This window comes from Oncorhynchus gorbuscha, linkage group LG25 (genome assembly GCF_021184085.1).
Source record: "Oncorhynchus gorbuscha isolate QuinsamMale2020 ecotype Even-year linkage group LG25, OgorEven_v1.0, whole genome shotgun sequence".
NCBI lineage: Eukaryota > Metazoa > Chordata > Actinopteri > Salmoniformes > Salmonidae > Oncorhynchus > Oncorhynchus gorbuscha.
In genome coordinates, this window is record NC_060197.1 from 7,615,677 (window position 1) to 7,638,031 (window position 22,355).

The 22,355-nt window shown below is 43.7% G+C and overlaps 1 protein-coding gene across 1 annotated transcript; it reads right to left on the minus strand.

Annotated features, from left to right (window-relative positions):
- Window positions 1–350: 350 nt before the first annotated feature.
- On the minus strand, window positions 351–21,204 carry LOC124014154 (monocarboxylate transporter 2-like). Its single transcript, XM_046328904.1, is given in 6 exon segments — window positions 351–1,798; window positions 2,229–2,856; window positions 2,858–3,039; window positions 3,394–3,537; window positions 7,577–7,828; window positions 21,004–21,204. Coding segments are annotated over 5 exon segments (1,446 nt in total). The 5' UTR covers window positions 7,794–7,828; window positions 21,004–21,204; the 3' UTR covers window positions 351–1,523.
- Window positions 21,205–22,355: the final 1,151 nt, after the last annotated feature.

Genomic DNA, 22,355 nt, shown 5'->3' on the forward strand with positions numbered 1-22,355 from the left:
ACAACTCCAGGCTGTGTAAGACCTATTTAAACAAGAAGGAGAGTGATGGGATGCTGCATCAGATGAACTGGCCTCCACACCCGACCTCAACCCGAATGAGATGGTTTGGGATGGTTGGACAGCAGAGGGAAGGAAAAGCAGCCAACAAGTGCTCAGCATATGTGGAAACTCTTTCAAGGCTGTTGTAAAAGCATTCCAGGTGAAGCTGGTTGAGAGGATGCCAAGTGTTTGAAAACCTGTCATCAAGGCAAAGGGTGGCTACTTTGAAGAATCTCAAGTATAAAATATATTTTGATTTTTTTAACCCTTTTTTGGTTACTACATGATTCCATATGTGTTATTTCATAGTTTTGATGTCTTCACTATTATTCTACAATGTAGAAAATAAAGAAAAACACTTGAATGAGTAGGTGTGTCCAAACTTTTAACTGGTACTGTATATTTGACACAACTTAGTTGCATTCTTTACGTAAGGCAATGTATCATTGGTGTAAGTTAAACAGCTACACCCAGAAATGACCATTGACTACAAAAATGAATATCCCTGTATATACGTACATCAATACAATGGCTAGGAATAGGTTATATTGCTCATGGATTCTTTATTTGGTATAAACCAACAATATGCACATTTATAGATGATATTGATTGTGAATATCAAGTATTCTTAATAAGGCCCTTGGAAACACAAGCCAATAAAACTAATTTACATCCAACCTCGTTAAATATGATTAAATTGCATTTGTTTCATTGTTGTTTTGGACGAGGCCTAAACATGGCCAGTTTAGACGTAGTGCAGCGTATACGGACTCCATGTGCAATATGCAATAGTGAATAAAACAGCGGGTGTGTTATCGTTAGATGAGAAGCTTGGCAGTTGTGCAGGTTTAGCTAACGAACACAACTGACACAGTGCGCTAAAGAACAGTATAATACATGGTCACTGGAGCCACCAAACCATGAACTCATCTCTGTTCCTGTGTTGCAACGATATCTGTCTCTCACCATAACCTTGGTACTAACGGACATTATGTATCCTCGCATGTCAGCTCCCAGCATAGGAAGCTGGGATATTAACCTGTATTGATTTCAATCAGAACAGTTGAATTGGGCTGCTGGTGTGGTAGGTTTAGTGGCACATGCTAAATACATGAGCAGTACTAGATTTCTGTCAACAGGTCGCATTTCACAGATTCCTAGATACGCGACAAAAGCTTCTTTCTCATATTCCAAGCCTTGTGGCCTCCTAACATGCGTTCTGTATCTTACACCATTATCTCCGGCTAGTCTGATGTCTGAGTAGTAGTCAGGGCAGTCACCCCTTCCTCCAGCAATACGCCTCGCAGTATCCCACAACATGGTTGTCATTGTTACTCTGGCAGTTTGAGTGTTTCGGAAACAGAGGGGCCAATGTGGGGAGGCCCCCGAGCGGAACCCTGGAGCTCAGTCTGCAGTTTGATAGTGGCAGAGGGGGACGTGAAGGTGGTGGTGAAGCGGGGTGTGGTTGGCAGTAGGGAGGGGCTCTAGATGTTGGTCTCCCTCTGCATGGCGTCCTCATCTTTGGGGTCTACCATGTCCTCCAAGGCCTGGGCGTCCCCGTCTGTCTCCTTTTGGTCCTGGTCCCGGTCGGGGTCCTCGGTTTCAGTCCGTTTGTACATCTCCTCCTGCTTGCGCTCCTTGGCCAGGAGTCTGTAGTTGATGAAGTTGCCGATGAACAGCCAAATGCTGGCCATGATCACCACAGCCCCACAGCAGAAATACATGTACTTGTAGTTTTTGGTGATGTCCACCAGTTTACCTGTAAATAAGAGCATAGAAAGGGTAAATGTGATGAAGGCCTGTCATATCGCTATTTTCTGCATTTCCAAATATGCCTTTATCTGTTTCTTCATGTCTACTGATCTTTAATGAGGAACATTATCTCAAATAAATGAAGCATTTTGTCAAGGACCAATAATCACAGAATTAAGTTTCCATTTGTTGTTATTGTAATTAGACAAATAAGCACATATTATAAGAATTCCAAAATGTAATATTGCTTTTCCACTCTAAGTCAGCAAACTCTATTACCAAGATCAAACCAAGTGAATGACTACTAAGCAATAGCACTCCTTAAAACTATAATTGAGTGACTTTAATTTATTCCTTTGGCATATCAACTGCTTAAAAAGTAAGCAATGTCTCACAACTGAATGAAGTAGTAATGAGTTGAGAGATCAGTGACATACCTGCCAGGGGTGGACCAATGAGGACAGGGCAGCACTCCACAATGGTGGTGAGCCCCACGGCACTGGAGAACCTCTGAGCCCCCACCAGGTCCATCAGGGTCTCAAACAGCACCGAGCTGACCATGCCGAAGGCAAAGCCAAAGAATATGGCATACACCACCAGGCCTGTGTAGCTCTCCACCAGGGGGCAGAGGATGTGGCACACCCCGTTGTAGAGCACGGCGAAGCTGAAGAAGTACTGGATCCTGGGCCGGATCCACTTGGAGTTGGCCAGGAGCCCCATGGAGGGCCGGGCAAACATGTCCACGAAGGCCAGGATGGAGAGCAGGAAGGCGGCTGAGTACTCATCCACGCCTATGTCCTTGGCGTAGGCCGTCAGGAAGACTATTGGTGAGAAAAAGCCCAAAAACATGATGACGTTGCCCGACAGGTAGATGAGGAAACCGCGGTGCTTGAAAAGCGACAGGTCAATGAACTTGTTGACAGTCCCCAAACAAGTGGTCGTCTCCTTCTTCTTGGTGGCGGTTTTGGCAACGACCAACTCCTCATCCTTCTTGATCTTGCCCAGCGGTGGCCCCAGGGGCCTCATCAGGGAGCCAGCCACACAGCAATTGAGCAGTATGCCCCCCCAGGATGAGGAAGCTGCCCCTCCAGCCGAAGGAGTTGAACAGGTACTGGTTGAAAGGGGCTAGGCTGCTCAGGAACACTGGGCTACCGGCCATGGCTATTCCGTTAGCGATGGGACGCTTCTTATAGAAGTACTTGCCAATCATAGTCAGTGCTGGCTGAAGGTTAAAGGCTAGGCCCAGGCCTTTGTGAGGAGAGAGGATAATATGATTTAGAGTTTTTTTTTAAACATACATTTCTAACAAGAAAATTATTTGATAAGATAATTCAGGCATATATGACAGTGAGCATAAAGTACACATTCGGAATAATTTACATTTTCTTCAAGTAGCCAGATAGTGGTCATTAAACGATTTGACAAATCAAGCTTAACTGTACTCTTGTAATGTATCTATAGTCTTTTACTATGATCTTTGTGAAACACAGAATGGAAAACTCAGAATCAGTTGTAGGCCTATTTTCAACCGGCCACTTAAGGAGTTTGACACTATAATCAAATTAACTCTGAATGAGGTGAAATGGATTACATCTGAATTACCTCCTATAAGACCGATGCAAACATAAAGCTCCACCACGCTGTTGCAGAAGGAAGCGGATATCAACCCGATAGAAGACAGGACTCCCCCCATGATCATGACAGGTCTGCAGCCATATGTGTTTACCAGTACACTGCTTATGGGACCTGGAAGAGAAACAAATGAGATACTAAAAACATGGTCTTTCATCCAACCCATACATTCAGCCTGCTATAGACTCGGGTAATCATGTCGTGATTACTTAACGGTTTAAGCTTGTTAGCGTTGAAAGACAGCGTGAAACTTCCCAGCTCTGGAAATAGAGGTACTGTAACAAGACCTTGTTGATACTGGTAAACAATGTACAACATCGTGTTGTGTGTTCTGCATGTATTCTTAAGGGGGCGAGGGCTGCATTGAGAGATCAGTAACAAACAGGCATGGGTATAACACAGCATTATCTTAGTAGTCAAACAAACAAATGGCCTTATTGCCAATAAGTGCAGAGCACGTTGACTAAACATCTGTTATTTTCCAGCTTAGCTACATATGTATCAGAGATCCCATCACGACAAGCAATACATGTACTGTTGGACCAGCAAGACCAATGACACAGAGTGCATGTGAGGTCTTGGATATAACTCAGGACCGAGACAATTAACCAATGGGTGCCTGTCAGCCTTGGACAGGTTGCACTGAGAGCTGAGGGCCAAACAGAGAGTGTTAGTCAAACGGAATGAGTCAGAATCGATCAAGCCCGTCAAGCCTCATCGACACGCTGAGTGAAGACATTGAACTGAGCTCTGGTTGGACACGCAATGGGTCTCTCTGTCTCATAAGCTTTCAAGGCACAGCTGCCATGCTAATGCAAAACAGAGACCCAACGTGGCAACCAGTTATCTTATGAAGTGGATAATAGACACTGACTGTATGAATACACACTGTATGGGCATAGATAGGTTTCATATGTGACAGCGAGAGAATGCTGGTTAACGTAAATGGACTCTGTTGAATTGGAGCATCCCCAGTTATATTTGCTGAAAGTGCACTGCAATGCAATGTTTTCATATCTGAAAAGTGGGGGAATCATGAACTATGATACACACACACCTTGAAGTGAGCTGAAGACCTTGGCTCCATGGCCCATTTGTCCCTCAGCTCAGTTTCTCTGTAATTCACAATTTTCCATGAGTAACAGTAAGCACTTGATATTGGTAGAAAACGCACAGATGAGTTGAGTGGGGCCGACCAGCATCGCGCTACTATGCCACACTGCACTTTCCATTTCCTTGTTACCTTCAATAAGGGCTTGCCACACAACTTCTTCTTAGAGGCATACAACACAAGACAACGGGCAGGAAGGGAATCTTAGCAGATGTTGGTTTTAGTGGGTCAACCCCTGTTATTGAACCCTCTCTATGGTCATTGATAGTACATCAGTCTGAAAGGTCCAAGCAATTCCTTGTAAATTGTGTCCTTGTCAAATGTCTAAAAGTTGTTGTTGAGGGAAACTTTGTCCTTTTGTATTTCTAAAGTCCTGTTCTGTTTGAACCTCTGGTCTCCATTACCTGATAGGGTGAGGCATGACTCTGCTTCTATGGCATGTCACAATGTCCCCTTCCATGACAGACGTTAAACAAAAGGAAGAGTAAATTGAATAAGAAACGATAAGAGTAATGAAAGATTTTCCCCTTTTTTGAATAATGCCCCCATTAGCAAGCAGATGAGGTGCCATATCTGTGTCGGACTCGGGGACTGGTGCTATTTAAAAACAGGTTGGGGAAGAAGTCGCCTGACTTCATTTGCTCTGCGTGAATCTTTTTCCGACCTTGAGGAGAGGAGCCCTCCTCGTTTGCATACAGAGCACTTATCAGTATTCTCCTGAGTCTGGTGGTGAAACCTGGATAGGCCAAGTGGAGGGAGCCCTTGAGGTTTCATATTAGCTCCTTTTAAAAAGGAATTCATAAGTGAAGTTTAATTGCTGCAATAGCTGGACACACTTTCCAGGTTACCAAAAGGAAATTAGGAGTTTGTTTTGACAGTAACTATAAGGACAAACAATTTGACTACTATTGACATTCAACATGGCATCTTTGAACATACTGTATCTCAGCCCCTACCAAACATCCTTCGGTTCATTAATAAAACATTTTATTGAAGTATGATCAGATACCATAACTTAATGTTGCTTGTGTCTAGACTTGAGGCAAAATATGGGCTCAATCATGGAAACAAATACCTACAAGAGGATGGGTACACCCGTCATTTACCCTTCCAGCTGTGATTTATTTCACAGGACATAAAAGCTAGACAGCAGAAAGATGGAAGTTTGTGTAACACATTTGTATACCGCTCCCTGATTTGTGAGGTTGGAAAAGAAAAGGTTGATAAACCGTCAAGATAGCTGACTATGCAGGAAACTGATGTTTGCAATCCATCATACATATTAATGTCTCTCTCATTACGGAATAAAGCGCTGATATATGAAGCTTAGAGTTGTTTTCCAGAGCAGTCATATAGGGACGCAAACATGAATTCTATCAGTGGTTGATCGACTACTAACACAGCTTAGCTAGCCATATTTCTTCTGGACAGTTCAGTTAGCATTGAGGCTAATGTGCCTGGCCGTGAGAGAGCTCTGCTGTGCTGACTGTCAACAGAGGAAGGTACTGTATGTAGCCATGCTGCCTAGCCTAGTCAAGGTGAACTCTCCCTCTCTCTGTGTGGATTAGTGACATTGATCCAACACTGACACACACACACACACACACAGCCTCCATATTAGCACGTCACTGCAGAGCGACACTCAGCCAGGCTAGAAGGGAGGGACGGGAGAACATGACATCTGCAGTAGGCATGTAGATGATGCAATAGTGTGCAATATTTCACAATATTTCCCTTTGGTCTCTTTTCTGTACCCATCATCATCATTACTAATCATTAATCTCAGTGTCTGTGTTACACCCTGGGCTATAGAGACAAACATCCAAGAAGATATGGAATAGTTGCCTTCACTTCCAGTTGTTGCGCATTTGTGGTCGTATCTAATTATATGTGTGTGAGGCCGTTCATCATCAAAAATAGGTTGGCTGCTGTTTGAAATCAGCAAGAGCCACACATTGGCATATCCTGATGTTTGAGGATATGGCAAGCATTTCCAGTTTGTTTGCTCTGTGATTCGGCCCAATAGGAATCATAAGTGGCACAGCTATCTTATCAGTTAGGGAGTCTGTCTGCCTGATGACTGCCCTGGAGAATTCAGTAAGTGTCTGACCTCTGAACTCGTGGTGGAGGTGGCAGTTGCGTCAACAGCACAGACAGCAGGCGGTGTGAAAACAGCAGGTACGTTGTAAAAGAGCCACAAGTCTCCTTCCTCTTCCAAGAGGACAAACACCCTCAATAAGCAGCTCTCTGGTTGGGGTAAATATTTGGTGATGCGTGATTGTTTTTCCGCCATGTTATTCCAGAGAGCAGCATATACCGCACTGGGCTGTCCGTTGCTTGTAGAAATAAAGAATGCATTAAACACTGAATGGACAATTGCTTTATCAGCCTACAGCTGGTGCAAACACATAGGACAAGAGAGCAGGTGTTTAATGAATAGCTGATGAAGCTCTGTTCTCCCCTTTGCTCAGAGATCAATATGAATGAATTACACTAAACATTTTAATGAGGGACAAGTGCCTTGTACAGGCTTGTCACATATAGAGGATGGTATTGGGTGTCCTTGGCTCTCTATGGCCAACTGACCATCACTGTCACCATCCTCACAACAACGGTCTAGGATACAACACACCCTGTTGACAGCAACCATTAGAAATGACTGGATAGGATGGCATCCGCTAACAGATGGCCAGCGTGGCACTGCCAAGCAAGGTGCCTATCGGGTAACCTAGTGAGGGGTAAAGTCATGCTGAGAAGGAGAAAGTGATGCATTACTACTAAAATACGCTTATGACTAGTCACAGAAACCGTGTGTTCTTCTTGAATGTCAATTTAAATATGGCCATAGGTTCTCATAGGAGACACACAATCAGATCAGAACAGGTACCTTGCCCCATACTTAGGGCCTGAGTTTTCCCTGGACAGGTCACATGGTGAGGATAATCTCAGGGCACGACATATACAGAAACCCAACGCTTCTTAACAAATCAGACGACTTCCTCAAGAGACTACCTGAACACCAACTTCTTGTCTTGGTCTTACCTCCTGCGTACATGACGGCCAGCATGATGGAGGAGATCCATGCTATCTGGCTGTAGGAGCAATCGAAGATCTTCTGGATGTCCTTGAAGTAGACGGTGATGGCCTTGGGGAAGGCGTAGGAGAAGCCGATAGAGATGAAGGATCCCAGCACCACGGCCCAGCCCCAGCCCCCGTCCGGAGGGGTCACTGCTGGGGGGCCTGCCGCAGGGGGTGGCATCTCTGGCCCGGCTGGCTCTCAGCACTCACTGTTTACTGGAGGGGGAAAGACGAAGAGGAAAGAGAGGGTCGGTACAGGGGAAATATGAAGAGGAACAGAGGGTCGGTACAGGGGAAATATGAAGAGGAAAGAGAGGGTCGGTACAGGGGAGACATGAAGAGGAAAGAGAGGGTCAGTACAGGGGAAAGACGAAGAGGAAAGAGAGGGTCGGTACAGGGGAAATATGAAGAGGAAGAGAGGGTCGGTACAGGGGAAATATGAAGAGGAAAGAGAGGGTTGGTACAGGGGAAATATGAAGAGGAAGAGAGGGTCGGTACAGGGGAAATATGAAGAGGAAAGAGAATGTCGGTACAGGGAAATATGAAGAGGAAAGAGGGTTGGTACAGGGGAAATATGAAGAGGAAGAGAAACCGTTGAAAAGCTCTCTTGGTTGGGGAACTGAACAATAATGATGATAATGACGTCTCCATTCCTTCTAAGATGAATTTCTGTACTGTAAACTTAGGCTTGAAACACAAATAAAAAGTGTAATTTATAAAAAATGTGTAATAAAAAAGGTCTCATATGTGGACTACTTGTGGACTATTCTCTCCCACATAAGGTGGACCACTTATGTGGACCATTACGCACTATATTCAGGTTAAAGGTTGTTTGGAGACAATTGTAGCTAACACCAATACCACATTGACAATGGCATGTTTTAAGTGTATGCCCTATTGTTTCCCACCGGTTGAGGCCATGTCCCTTTTGTCATTTAATCTCTTGACTGTTGGGTCATAAGACCAAATCTCAGCTCCAGAATGCACGTGGGCGCACACACACTAACAGAGTTAATCACCCTTGTCACAAGGTTGAGTTTCTACCTGAAACCAGACCAGCCCTTGCCCCACCCACTTTTCACCTTGAGGGTATCCCCCTGGTGTGACAGGAGAGAGGGGTATGGGCAGCAGTGACCAAGATCACTTGTCTTTATTGACAAAGCAAACATGTCTCTGATCGTATATAAACACATACACCACACATACACACTTTCTAAATTGTTCAAGAGATATCATGGGTAAGAGGCAGCTGCTTAGTTCCAGGCACACAATCTACAACACCTGATGAGTGATATTGATATGTGCCTCCGTGATCCAATGAGCTTAATCAACAACAACAAAAATATTGCATCAATTATATAATTCTGATTTCACATACGTTGACATGACACAACTAACCCCTGGCTTTTGAAAGCATTTCAACATCACAAGTAAAAGCTTATTCAAATGGGATTATCGTAGTTTAGCAAAACATGCACAGCCATACTCTAGAGACGATAAAGCTTAAAAGGGGTATGGCATGGCTTTGATTAGGTGGGTTAGAAGATTGAAGGGAGACACATACGTCTAAAAGCGACCCATAGCACACTAACTCTATTAAAAAAATAATAATTTGTTCTTAACTGACTTGCCTAAGTAAATGAAGGTAAAAAAAAAAAAATTCAAGGTAAAGTGTTGAGGAAAGTGGTTGAAGTTCCAACCAAACCAGAAGGGCACAAAAACACTAAAACTAGAACCTCCCATTTCAATCTCAAGAGTGGCTGTAAAACAGGCTCCATGACAACAACATGGTGCAGTGGCATCAATAAATTATATCAGTCTCTGTCTCTCATCAAGACGTGGCCAGATCAGATTGAACTGCTGTGGGGCCTCATTCATATTCAGCCCTGTCTCAGCTGTCAATGGCAGGCAATTAGCTAAACTAGTCGCCATGTGCTGTGATTGGTTGACCTCTCAGAAGGAAAAAGGAAAACGTGAATGAAGACAGTTACTCAAATCAAATCTCATTTGTCACATGTGCCGAATACAACAAGTGTATACTTTCCTGTGAAATACTTACTTACAAGCCCTTAACCAACAGTGCAGTTCAAGAAGAAGAAAATATTGACCACGTAGACTAAAATAAAAAAGTAATAATACAAAGTAACACAATAAGAATAACGAGGCTATATACAGGGGGCCCAGGTACCGAGTCAGTGTGGAGGCTATATACAGGGGGCCCAGGTACCGAGTCAGTGTGGAGGCTATATACAGGGGGCCCAGGTACCGAGTCAGTGTGGAGGCTATATACAGGGGGCCCAGGTACCGAGTCAGTGTGGAGGCTATATACAGGGGGCCCAGGTACCGAGTCAGTGTGGAGGCTATATACAGGGGGCCCAGGTACCGAGTCAGTGTGGAGGCTATATACAGGGGGCCCAGGTACCGAGTCAGTGTGGAGGCTATATACAGGGGGCCCAGGTACCGAGTCAGTGTGGAGGCTATATACAGGGGGCCCAGGTACCGAGTCAGTGTGGAGGCTATATACAGGGGGCCCAGGTACCGAGTCAGTGTGGAGGCTATATACAGGGGGCCCAGGTACCGAGTCAGTGTGGAGGCTATATACAGGGGGCCCAGGTACCGAGTCAGTGTGGAGGCTATATACAGGGGGCCCAGGTACCGAGTCAGTGTGGAGGCTATATACAGGGGGCCCAGGTACCGAGTCAGTGTGGAGGCTATATACAGGGGGCCCAGGTACCGAGTCAGTGTGGAGGCTATATACAGGGGGCCCAGGTACCGAGTCAGTGTGGAGGCTATATACAGGGGGCCCAGGTACCGAGTCAGTGTGGAGGCTATATACAGGGGGCCCAGGTACCGAGTCAGTGTGGAGGCTATATACAGGGGGCCCAGGTACCGAGTCAGTGTGAGGGGGTACAGGCTTGTTGAGGTAATCTGTGCATGCAGGTGGGGGCGAAGTGACGATGCATAGAAAACAAACAAACAGCGAGCAGCAGCAATGTCAATGTAAATTGTCCGGTGGCGATTTTATGAAATCTTCAGCAGTCTTATGGCTTGGGGATAGAAGCTGTTGAGGGTCCTTTTGGTCCTAAACTTGGCGCTCTGGTACCACTTGGCAGGCGGTAGCAGAGAAAACAGTCTATAACTTGGGAAACTAGAGTCTCTGACAATTTTATGGCTTTCCTCTGACACCGCCTATTATATTGGTCCTGGATGGCAGGAAGCTTGGCCCCAGTGATGCACTACCCTGTGTGGTGCCTTACGGTCAGATGCCGAGCAGTTGCCATACCAGGCGGTGATGCAACCGGCCAGGATCCTCTCGATGGTACAGCTGTAGAACCTTTTGAGGATCTGGGGACCCACGCCAAATCTTTTCAGTCTCCTGAGGGGGAAAAAAGGGTTTGTCGTGCCCTCTTCACGACTGCCTTGGTATGTTTGGACCACGATAGTCCGTTGGTGATGTGGACACCAAGGAACCTAAAACTCTCGACCCGCTCCACTACAGCCACATCAATGTTAATGGGGGCCTGTTCGGCCCGCCTTTTCCAGTACTCCACGATCAGCTCCTTTGTCTTGCTCACATTGAGGGTTGAGGTTGTTGTCCTGGCACCACACTGACAGTTGTATGACCTCCTCCCTATAGGCCGTCACATCGTTGTCGGTGATTAGGCCTACCACTGTTGTGTCGTCAGCAAACTTAATGATGGTGTTGTAGTCGTGTTTGGCCACGCAGTCGTGGGTGAACAGGGAATACAGGAGGGGACTGAGTACACACCCCTGAGGGGCCCCAGTGTTAAGGATCAGCGTGGCAGACATGTTGTTCCCTACTCTTACCACCTGGGGGTGGCCCGTCAGGGAGTCCAGGATTCAGTTGCAGAGGGAGGTGTTTAGACCCAGAGTCTTTAGCTTTGTGGTTACTATGGTGTTGAACACTGAGCTGTAGTCAATGAACAGAATTCTCACATAGGTGTTCCTTTTGTCCAGGTGAGAAAGGGCAGTGTGGAGTGTGATTGAGATTGTGTCATCTGTGGATCTGTTGGGGCGGTATGCAAATTGGAGTGGGGTCTTGGGTGTCCGGGAGGATGCTGTTGATGTGAGCCGTGACCAGCCTTTCAAAGCACTTCATGGCTACCGACATGAGTGCCAGGGGGCGGTAATCATTTAGGCAGGTTACCTTCGCTTCCTTGGGCACAGGGACTATGGTGGTCTGCTTGAAACATGTAGGTATTACAGACTCGGTCAGGGAAAGGTTGGAAATGTCAGTGAAGACACTTGACAGTTGGTCCGTGCATGCTCAACGTCACTATAAAGACATTAAAAAGTCTATTTTAGTTTAATGCTAAAACTGATAGTAGTTGAAATTTGAGATTTTATCAGCTGGTTTATAACTACTACATGACTTCTGACACACACACACAACATTGTTTAGGTAAGGAATACCTCCAGCCTAGCTTTTCTAAATAAAGGTATTGTTTCATCACAACTATGTAAACACGGTTGTTATTTAACAGACACCAGGAGTATTTGTGACCTGTATTATGAGGTCTTAACGGAGGGTGAAGTGGTCCTGAACATGTATTCTTACAGAGGCATTCTGGGCATCTTCCCGTCACTCTGTTCAGGTGCTTGACTTACATTTGGTTTTTTTACAATTCTAACTTAAGCTAAAAGTTTTGCTAATCTCTCAAATATACTGTATAATCCTCTGTGCATATTCCCACGTGTTGCTCTTTTAATTAAACTCAAGAGATTGTCTATTTTTTCAAAACATCCATATGGTAATAAAGTTTAATCTGATTATTGTCTGGGGTTGATAGTGGGGCTGATTGATTAAACGTGACGACAATGCATAACATGGTCTCAGGACTCATAAGCTGCTTAGGTTTATAAATCTGAATAGTATACTGACAATACCAAAACACACAGTGTAAGCGATGATAAGTCACACAAAAATGTGCGGTCACGCACAATAAAAAACTTTCTGTGAGTAAACAAAACAAGTTTGTTTACGCTATTTGACATACATGAGCCTACTGTTTTTCAATAGAGGTTTATTCATTATTTGTGCTCCACAGTAGTTTCCCCCCTGTCCCCATGATGTCATCATGTGTCCTCTGTAATGTGTCTTTCCTCTGTTTGGTGTCTCAGAATAGCAGCTGATACAGAGGGATGGGCAGATGCTTTCACAGCCAGAGACAACCAACCACAGTCCCACCCAACCAGAGGGATGTATCCCGACTAAGCCAAACACAAGGCACCCCAGATGCCTGTCCTTGCCCGTTGTTGAACTGAGCAAACAGTGTGCCTACCTTAGGTCTACCTGTGCTCAAAACACTCCTGTTATCTTAAACTTCAGGGAAGGTTAAATGGACAATGGAGCCTTAGAATTAGAATGCAGAGGCAGGCAGCCAACAACTACAACAGCATTCCTCTAATTGAATTATCTCAATGACAAGCTGATCAAAGCATGTAACACAATAGTGTGTGTGTGTGTGTGTGTGTGTGTGTGTGTGTGTGTGTGTGTGTGTGTGTGTGTGTGTGTGTGTGTGTGTGTGTGTGTGTGTGTGTGTGTGTGTGTGTGTGTGTGTGTGTGTGTGTGTGTGTGTGTGTGTGTGTGTGTGTGTGTGTGTGTGTGAATCTGTCTGTGTTCTGTTTCAGGTGAACTACGTTGAGTAACCATGGAGCCTGACACAGAGAAGACGTGTAACTGAGTTAACGGACACAATGCACGACCTGGAGCAACACGACTGACTGCCCATGAGCCACATGACGAGCAGGATTGGTGGCTTTGTGTCTCTTGGTACACCCAACAGGATTATGTAGGATAGAGTGTGCAGAGTGAAAACAAAAATGGATAGGTAACCTACTCAGAGCTATCTTGGCACCACGCTGACAGAACAATTTTAGTAAATATAGAGCCTCTCTGAGGCTGGTTGCGGTTTTGAGCTGTGCAATTTACAGGATAATCACCCTTTTGTCCATTGACATTGTGTTATAATTTTGGTTTTATATATAAATAGCAGCTACTCCATTTGCCACCGTCGTAGAGTTGAAGTAAAACAATGATTAAAAAAACACGTACATTTTTCTCATATCTAGTCACTGCCTAAATGTAAAACTGGCAGTGTAGAAGTTTCTTGTTGGGCCCTTGCACAGAGGTATGAATGGCATTCAGGCATTGCGAGGTCACTAACGTCGCCATGCCGTACTCTGGTTTGTGTATCCACAGGCCTTCAGGCAGGTACAGGCCACTCCTGTGACAGTCTAGTCTTCAAGGAATCTTGTGTCACCTTGGATGAAACTGACAAGGAGATTTGAGCCAAGTGTTTTCATAAGCATCATACAATACCTGATTATGTGGTCTGAATAGCCTGTGGGAGAGGAAGACATGAGGAAGAGATGGAGAGCAAATAGACTGATAGAGAGGGAGAAGATGAGTGCTTGTAAAGGGGACTTTCCAGGAGAACAAAATGGAGAGCAGTTATTGATCACATCAATTCAGGGAGAACATCTCCAGAGCAGAAGTCAAAAGAAATGTCTACTCTACCATCTCTAAATGTCGCTGGTTCGAATACCTGAGCTGAAAAAGGTGTAAAACCTGTCAATGTGACCTTGAGCAAGGCACTTAACCCTAATTTGTTCCAGGGGCGCCGTACTACTATGGCTGACCCTGTTAAAGCAACACATTTCACTGTATGTGACAATTAAACATATTCCCCCAACCCCATTTTTGTTTTACCTCACAGCACCAATGTTCTCTAAACAACAGCCAGAGAGTCTTGTACAAAGTCACGACAAAAGACAGTAACTTTGCCGGCTGCTTTCCACCAGACACTGGGTGATGAATTCATACAAAGCTCATAAGGTCATCAATAAAATATCAGTGTGCCCTCGGTTCAGATTATGATTTTTCAACGCCGATACCGATTATTCGGCCAGATTTTTACATGTATTTGTAATTATGACAATTACAACAATACTGAATGAACACTTATTTTAACTTAATACAATACATCAATAAAAATCTATTTAGCCCCAAATAAATAATGAAACATGTTCAATTTGGTTTAAATAATGCAAAAACAAAGTTTTGGAGAAGAAAGTAAAAGTGCAATATGTGTCACGAACGTTGGCTGAATTAATGGACCAAGGCGCAGCGTGCATAGAGTTCCACATGTTTATTTGATGAAATCCACAGAAAACAATAAAGCGCAAAAACTAAACGTGAAGCCAATGTAGTGCTCGCAGGCAACTATACATAGACAAGATCCCACAAAAACCCAGTGGGAAAAGGCTGCCTAAATATGATCTCCTATCAGAGACAACGATAGACAGCTACCTCTGATTGGGAACCATACCAGGCCAACATAGAAAGGAAAGAACTAAACTACTCACCCTAGTCACACCCTGACCTAACCAAAATAGAGAATAAAAAGGATCTCTAAGGTTCAGGCGTGACAATACGTTAAATACGTTAAACCAGGAACACATCGACAACAGCCAACCTCGAAGCATCGTTACCCATCGCTCCACAAAATCCGCGGCCCTTGCAGAGCAAGGGGAACAACTACTCCAAGTCTCAGAGCGAGTGATGTTTAAAATGCTATTAGCGCGCACCCCGCTAACTAGCTAGCCATTTCACATCGGTTACACCAGCCTAATTTAGGGAGTTGATAGGCTTGAAGTCATAAACAGCTCCATTTAAAAATATATATATTTTACCTTTATTTAACTAGGCAAGTCAGTTAAGAATTTTTTTATATTTTCAATGATGGCCTAGGAACAGTGGGTTAACTGCCAGTTCAGGGGCAGAATGACAGATTTGTACCTTGTCAGCTCAGGGGTTTGAACTTGCAACCTCCCGGTTGCTAGTGCAATGCTCTAACCACTAGGCTACCCTGCCGCCCCAATGCTTGAAGCACAGCGAAGAGCTGCTGGAAAGCGCACTAAAGTACTATTTGAATGAATGCTTACGAGCCTGCTGCTACCTACCACCACTCAGTCAGACCACTCTATCAAATATCAAATCATAGACATAATTATAACATAATAACACACAGAAATACGAGCCTTTCGTCATTAATATGGTCGAATCCGGAAACTATCATTTCGAGAACAAAACGTTTATTATTTCAGTGAAACACGGAACCGTTCCGGGTGGCATCCCTATGTCTAAATATTGCTGTTACATTGTACAACCTTCAATGTTATGTCATAATTACGTAAAATTCTGGCAAATTGAGCCAGGAGGCCCAAACTGTTGCATATACCCTGCCTCTGCGTGCAATGAACGCAAAAGAAGTGACACAATTTCACCTGGTTATTATTGCCTGCTAACCTGGATTTCTTTTAGCTAAATATGCAGGTTTAACATATATACTTCTGTGTATTGATTTTAAGAAATGCATTGGCGTTTATGGTTAGGTACAGTCGTGCAAGGACTGTGCTTTTTTCGCTATTGCGCTTTTGTTAAGTCATCCCCCGTTTGGCGAAGTTGGCTGTCTTTGTTATGAAGAAATAGTCTTAACACAGTTCGCAACGAGCCATGCGGCCCAAACTGCTGCATATACCCTGACTCTGTTGCAAGAGAAGTGACACAATCTCTCTAGTTAAACAAAATTCATGTTAGCAGGCAATATTAACTAAATATGCAGGTTTAAAAAAATATACTTGTGTATTGATTTTAAGAAAGGCATTGATGTTTATGGTTAGGTACACGATAGAGCAACGACAGTCCTTTTTCGCAAATGCGCACCACATCGATTATATGCAAGGCAGGACACGCTAGATAAACTAGTAATATCATCAACCATGTGTAGTTAACTAGTGATTATGATTGATTGATTGTTTTTTATAAGATAAGTTTAATTCTAGCTAGCAACTTACCTTGGCTTCTAACTGCATTCACGTAACAGGCAGTCTCCTCGTGGAGTGCAATGAGAGGCAGGTGGTTAAAGTTGGACTTGTTAACTGTAATGTTGCAAGATAGAATCTGTCGTTCTGCACCTGAACAAGGCAGTTAACCCACCATTCCTAGGCCGTCAATGAAAATAAGAATGTGTTTCAATTATATAATGAAAGCAAACTGAAAGCAAACAAATGAACTCTCATTCTCTCAATACATTAGTTCTAGAACTTGGCATGTCAAAAGTGTAAGCCAGGGTTGAAGGGTCTTGAAGCCTTTTCGATAGCAGGCACCTGACCTCGACGTCACCTTAAGGTAATGCATGTACTGTATCTAAAGTGTATTCTTACACCTAGTTCATTATTAACCACAACTGCCAACTCTCACGTCACACAAAGTCATTCAACGTTGACATAAACATTCATCAAGGTGGAAAGTAATCTACCAGAAACACTGATCCAGTATACAGTTGCCTCTTTGAAGACCTGTATAGTAAAGACGCAACAGGAACTACAACCTCAATGATTTCTCAATAGAAGAAAGACTACTGAGAGACAAATGGGGACATTGACAGCCAGAGTAGACACACCCTGCCCAGCAGTCAGGGGTCTTTCTATGAAAATAATCAATAGGTGTCCGATACCTTATTATTGTAGTTTCTGCTTTCTAACTTCTAGGGCAACACACACAGAAAATAGTCTTACATGAACAACTGGTAATGGCAAAACACACATTTTGAGCAACAATATACCTGTTAATATAATGGCATTACAAGAGTAAATACCATGTTACTACACAGGTATGAGAACAACTTGGTGTAAAGTGTTACCGGGTGCCTTTTACTACAGGTTCTCTTAACCCATTACCAAGCTGATTTTGTTCAAATGCATGGGTGGTGACTAATATACCATCTACCAGTTAACCACACCCACTTAGACTACTTATTAGACATATCTTCAGCTGCTAAGTAAGTACCTTTAATTACCATGGAAGGCCTTGAGCGGTGTTTGTGCATAGTCAGCAGGTGCGATTGTTTTAGCTCACCCAGCACGCCAGGTAGGTGGTGTAACTTTTGGAACCGTTCCATTGGTCTTTAAGTGCCAGCCCTTCCCTCCTGGCGCACAGAGCGAGCTAAATCAAGTGGTGATTTCTGTCTAGGCAGAGTGTCATGGCCCCCGAGCAACATCCAGTGCTGCCAGTGCCAAGAACCAACCTGTTAATCCATGCCAATATTTGCTGCAGCGTCAACGCCTAAGTAATGGTATGGGAAAACATGACATATTACACCTGTCACGCCTTGGTCATTGTATTTTGTGTTTTTGGTATATGTTTGGGTAGGCCAGTGTGTGACATGGGTTTATATGTTGTGTTTCGTATTGGGGTTTGTATTAATTGGGATTGTGTATGATTAGGGGTGTGTCTAGTTAGGCTTGGCTGCCTGAGGCGATTCTCAATTGGAGTCAGGTGATTCTCGTTGTCTCGGATTGGGAACCGTATTTAGGTAGCCTGAGTTCGCGTTGTATTTTGTGGGTGTTTGTTCCTGTCTCTGTGTAGTAGTCACCAGATAGGCTGTAATTAGTTTCACGTTTCGTTTGTTGTTTTCGTATTCAGTTATTTCATGTACCTTTTCATTCATTAAAGTCATGAGTAACCTACACGCTGCATTTCGGTCTGACTCTCTTCATTCAACAGACGAACGACGTTACAACACATTTTAAGAGTAAAGTTTTAGTATTTTGATAATGGTGTATAGAGGATTCTTCTAAATTCTTCTACAACAAACAATTTTTAATTAGCTTACATTGATTTGAGGGATATTTAATCCAAGTATTTGTTTGAGAGGGGGTCAAAGGGGACCACTGAGTAAGTGTTAGGCTACGTAAACACCAAACAGGATATTCATAACTGGAGAAAAAGCATAAACAAACTGGGCTCTGACTGAACATGAACTGTCTCTTACAATTTATTTTAATAAGCTACGGCTGTAGAGGACTGCTCAACTACTCACAGGGGATTACAGTCTGAGCTCCACTTCCCTCCCTGTTTTCTACGACGGCACCATGGGACTGGAGCACTGGACACAGCACCTAAGCCACGTTGTTGATCAAGGGTTCTTGTGCCAGGCTAGGGACTTACTGAAGGTATGCAACCTAATACATACCTGACTCCAGTTGACATATTACAGGGTATACATCAATTGCATTTGGATGCCTAATATTCTGTGGTGTAGGATACTGGAAAGGGTATCATATTGAATATTGCAAGCACTTTTTAAACATCATGTATACTAGGGCTGGAAATTGCCAGAGAGCTCATGAAATATTATCACGATATTTACGGTAAGCTGCTTATACGATATGTATTGTGATTCTCATAATTCTATATGTATTGCGATTCGATACGATTTGATGTTCCAAATGTTCAAACATATGGGAACATATTGCTCACTAAATCTGCTGCAGAGACAAGAGAGCATGAGAAAATTTGTTTTGATTAGTCATGGAAATAAAAGTGCTGGAAACATGTTATTTCAATATTTAAAAAGAAGATAGAGAACACGCTTAAGGATGAACAATACCAGAGTTCTGGCGCAGGTACAGCTGACTAGTGCCAGCTAACGCTGATTAGAAAATCATTATTACATCTATATATTTGTCCAAAACAATAATGCGAAATGCAACTCTATGGATTTTTTCCCCGTCACTATTGTGTGCGCAACAATAATCATAACTACTGCTTTGTAAATACCATGTCAACACCACAAACTTGTTTGGGAATTATTGTAACACATAAGGGCTAAAACCTCAGCAACTCAGCAGCCCTAAGGTTTGATTTTCTACCCACATGCTCAGGGGGAACACTGCTTTTTGTTGACATGAAACCAGTGAACCACATTAGTGCAGAGGACAATGAATGTGGCTTGAGGGCTATGACAACAGACCAGTATTTAGGATCGAGTCAGAAGTCATATTACCCTAATCACACCAGTGAATGACGGCCTACGGGCTGCTGACGATGGCTGGCTGGTCACGGCTTGTTTTAGTCCAGATTACAAACCCTTTCCCCCAGTGAGTAGGCTGTCTATAAAACTGATTTATCAGCAGAGGGGTTGGGAAGTCAGATGGAGATGAATGGTGAGGCTACGAGGCTGATGACAAAGGGCTGTGGAGATGAGTCAGCTAAGCATGAAAATAACCATCCATGTATTATTTAGCTACATAGACTAGCGCACTAGCATGCACCATTTCTATTGGGATTTTAATGGTTCCTAGCCATCTGCCAGGTCAACTATGAAGTGGTGGCTGAACAAAGTGGAGAGGACCATATGTGGGTTACAGTACACCAATGCTACAAAGGATTATCATGTCTGCAATGTCTACATACTACCCTGCCTTTAGTAACCCAAAGAAAGTAGTGCAGTACCAGAGGCAGAACCAGCCTACGCCAGTACCAGAACTTCTCCAATGGGCCTACCATAGAGCAAAGAGCAAAGTATGACCTGGGGAGGAACGTAAAAACACCTCAAGTGCATTATTAATTCATAATCAATTGTGCACATAGCCAGATCTATGGCCCATTGTTCTTTGTCTACATTTCTTTCAACAATGCAAGTCATAAATTGCCCAATTTCCCATAACATCTCGCATTACCCAAGAACCAGGCAGACTTCGCAGGTCATTTAGTAAAAAACAGGTTTATCTCATGCTAAATATCCCCCTTTCCCTTCCCTATATCAAATCAAGGTGGAAACAAGGCAGGCCAAATGTGACTGACCGGTGTTATATTTAAAGCCCACCAGCTGACCCAGGGAGTGAAACATCCTCTGCTTGGCCCAAACCTGCTTAAGGAAAAACCTTCAAATCAGATGCTTAGATAATAATAGACTAGTAGGATTTAGTAACTGTGTCATCTCTCAGTGGGAAAATGGCTACTTCACATTAGGTATCGAGACGCACGTGATGAGAAGAGAGATGTACAATAGACCAACTGATTGATCAGCGATGACTCAAACGAGGATGCGCTACGCGCGTGTAGATCCTAATCCGTGTGGTCAGATACTCTGTGTGCGTGTGCTGCTGATACAAACCGGATGGAACCAGCCAAATATGCATACCATAATTTACACTGGGCCTACATTAAAAAGTACTCATAATTCTCTAGACTACTGTAGTCTATAAGCACCATTCGCACAATCTTGGGAGTATTCTAAGTGTAACGAAGAACATGTCTGTCGGTGCCACATTGGGTTAACTCCGTGATTACGCACAATATATGTGAATTTCAAACTGAAACATAATATAATTCAAAATCCAGCCGATTGTTTGTTTTATAAATCATTAAGCCTACGTGTTGTAGGCTATTCTTGCCCCGATGACCAAGCAGCTCTCTCAATGCTGACGAAGCAAAGCGTTACATTGTAGGACAAAAAAAACGCACGGGCAGCTTCGTAAGTGTTATTCCATCACGCATAACTTTCAGGAACGCATATTACCTTTTGCGAATATAGGCGCGGTCTATCCCCAAATGTGGTATGTGGTCCTTGGTCGCTGACCTTGTCAGTGTTGCGGGAAGATGGGGCTGTATTCTATTTGAATTCCCTTACTAGGAAGCTGAATGTGACGTAAAGCGTTGAAAGAAGGCGGCCCATCCTGCTGCTACTGTTGCTATTCCTGACCACGGGTAGCCTAGCGCTGGAGACAAGAGACCAGACAGAGCATCAAGTAAAACCAGCCGGCTTGCGGCCGTTGGGAGGAGAGGGGGGCGTTCGACAATTTGTTTGAGGGAGTTTCTCATTCTTTTGTTATTGAAACCTTATGTGGTTTCGCTTCCACTGGAGAACGATTCCGCGTGTTGTGCCCCCATTCTACACTTCAAAACAAGCTCGAAGTAGGTCATCCGTTTTATCACGGGGATTCATTTAAACAGTCGTGTAATGAGAGAGCTGTCAAAACGCTTGTTTCATGCTAGTAAACTATGCATCAAAATATTGTAGCGAATATAATTTCACATCACTTATGTTGGCCAATTTGACCAGTTTATCTGTTTGTAAAGCAATTGAAACCCAGAGCGCCAATCGGCCATCTTGTGATACACATTTATATATACAGAGAACAACGAATATAAACGCAACAATTTCAAAGGTTTTACTGAGTTACAGTTCATATAAGGAAATCAGTAAATCGAAATGAAATCATTAGGCCTAATCTATGGACTGGGAATACACATATGCATCTGTTGGTCACAGATATCTTTACCTTTAAATAAAAAAAGGTAGGGTCATGAATCAGAAAACCAGTCAGTATCTGGTGTGACCATGATTTGCCTCATGCAGCACCACCCATTTCATTTGCATAGAGTTGATCAGGTTGTTGATTGTGGCCTGTGGAATGTTGGCTCACTCCTCTTCAATGGCTGTGCGAAGTTGCTGGGTATTGGCGGGAATTGATCCAGAGCATCCCAAACACGCTCAATGGGGGACATGTCTGGTGAGTATGCAGGTCATGGAAGAACTGGGACATTTTCAACTTCCAGGAATTGTGTACAAATCCTTGTGACATTGGGCTGTGCATTATCATGATGAAACATGAGGTGATGGCAGAGAATGCCACGATAATGGGCCTCAGGATCTCGTCACGGTATCTCTGTGCATTCAAATTACCATCATAAAATGCAATAGTATTTGTTGCCCATAGCTTATGCCTACCCATACCGTAACCCCACCGACACCATGGGGGCACTCTGTTCACAACATTGACATCAGCAAACCGCTCGCCCATTAGCAAACTGCTCACCCAAGGGAGTAGTACACAGCATTTAACCAGATCTTCAGTGTCTTGCCAATTT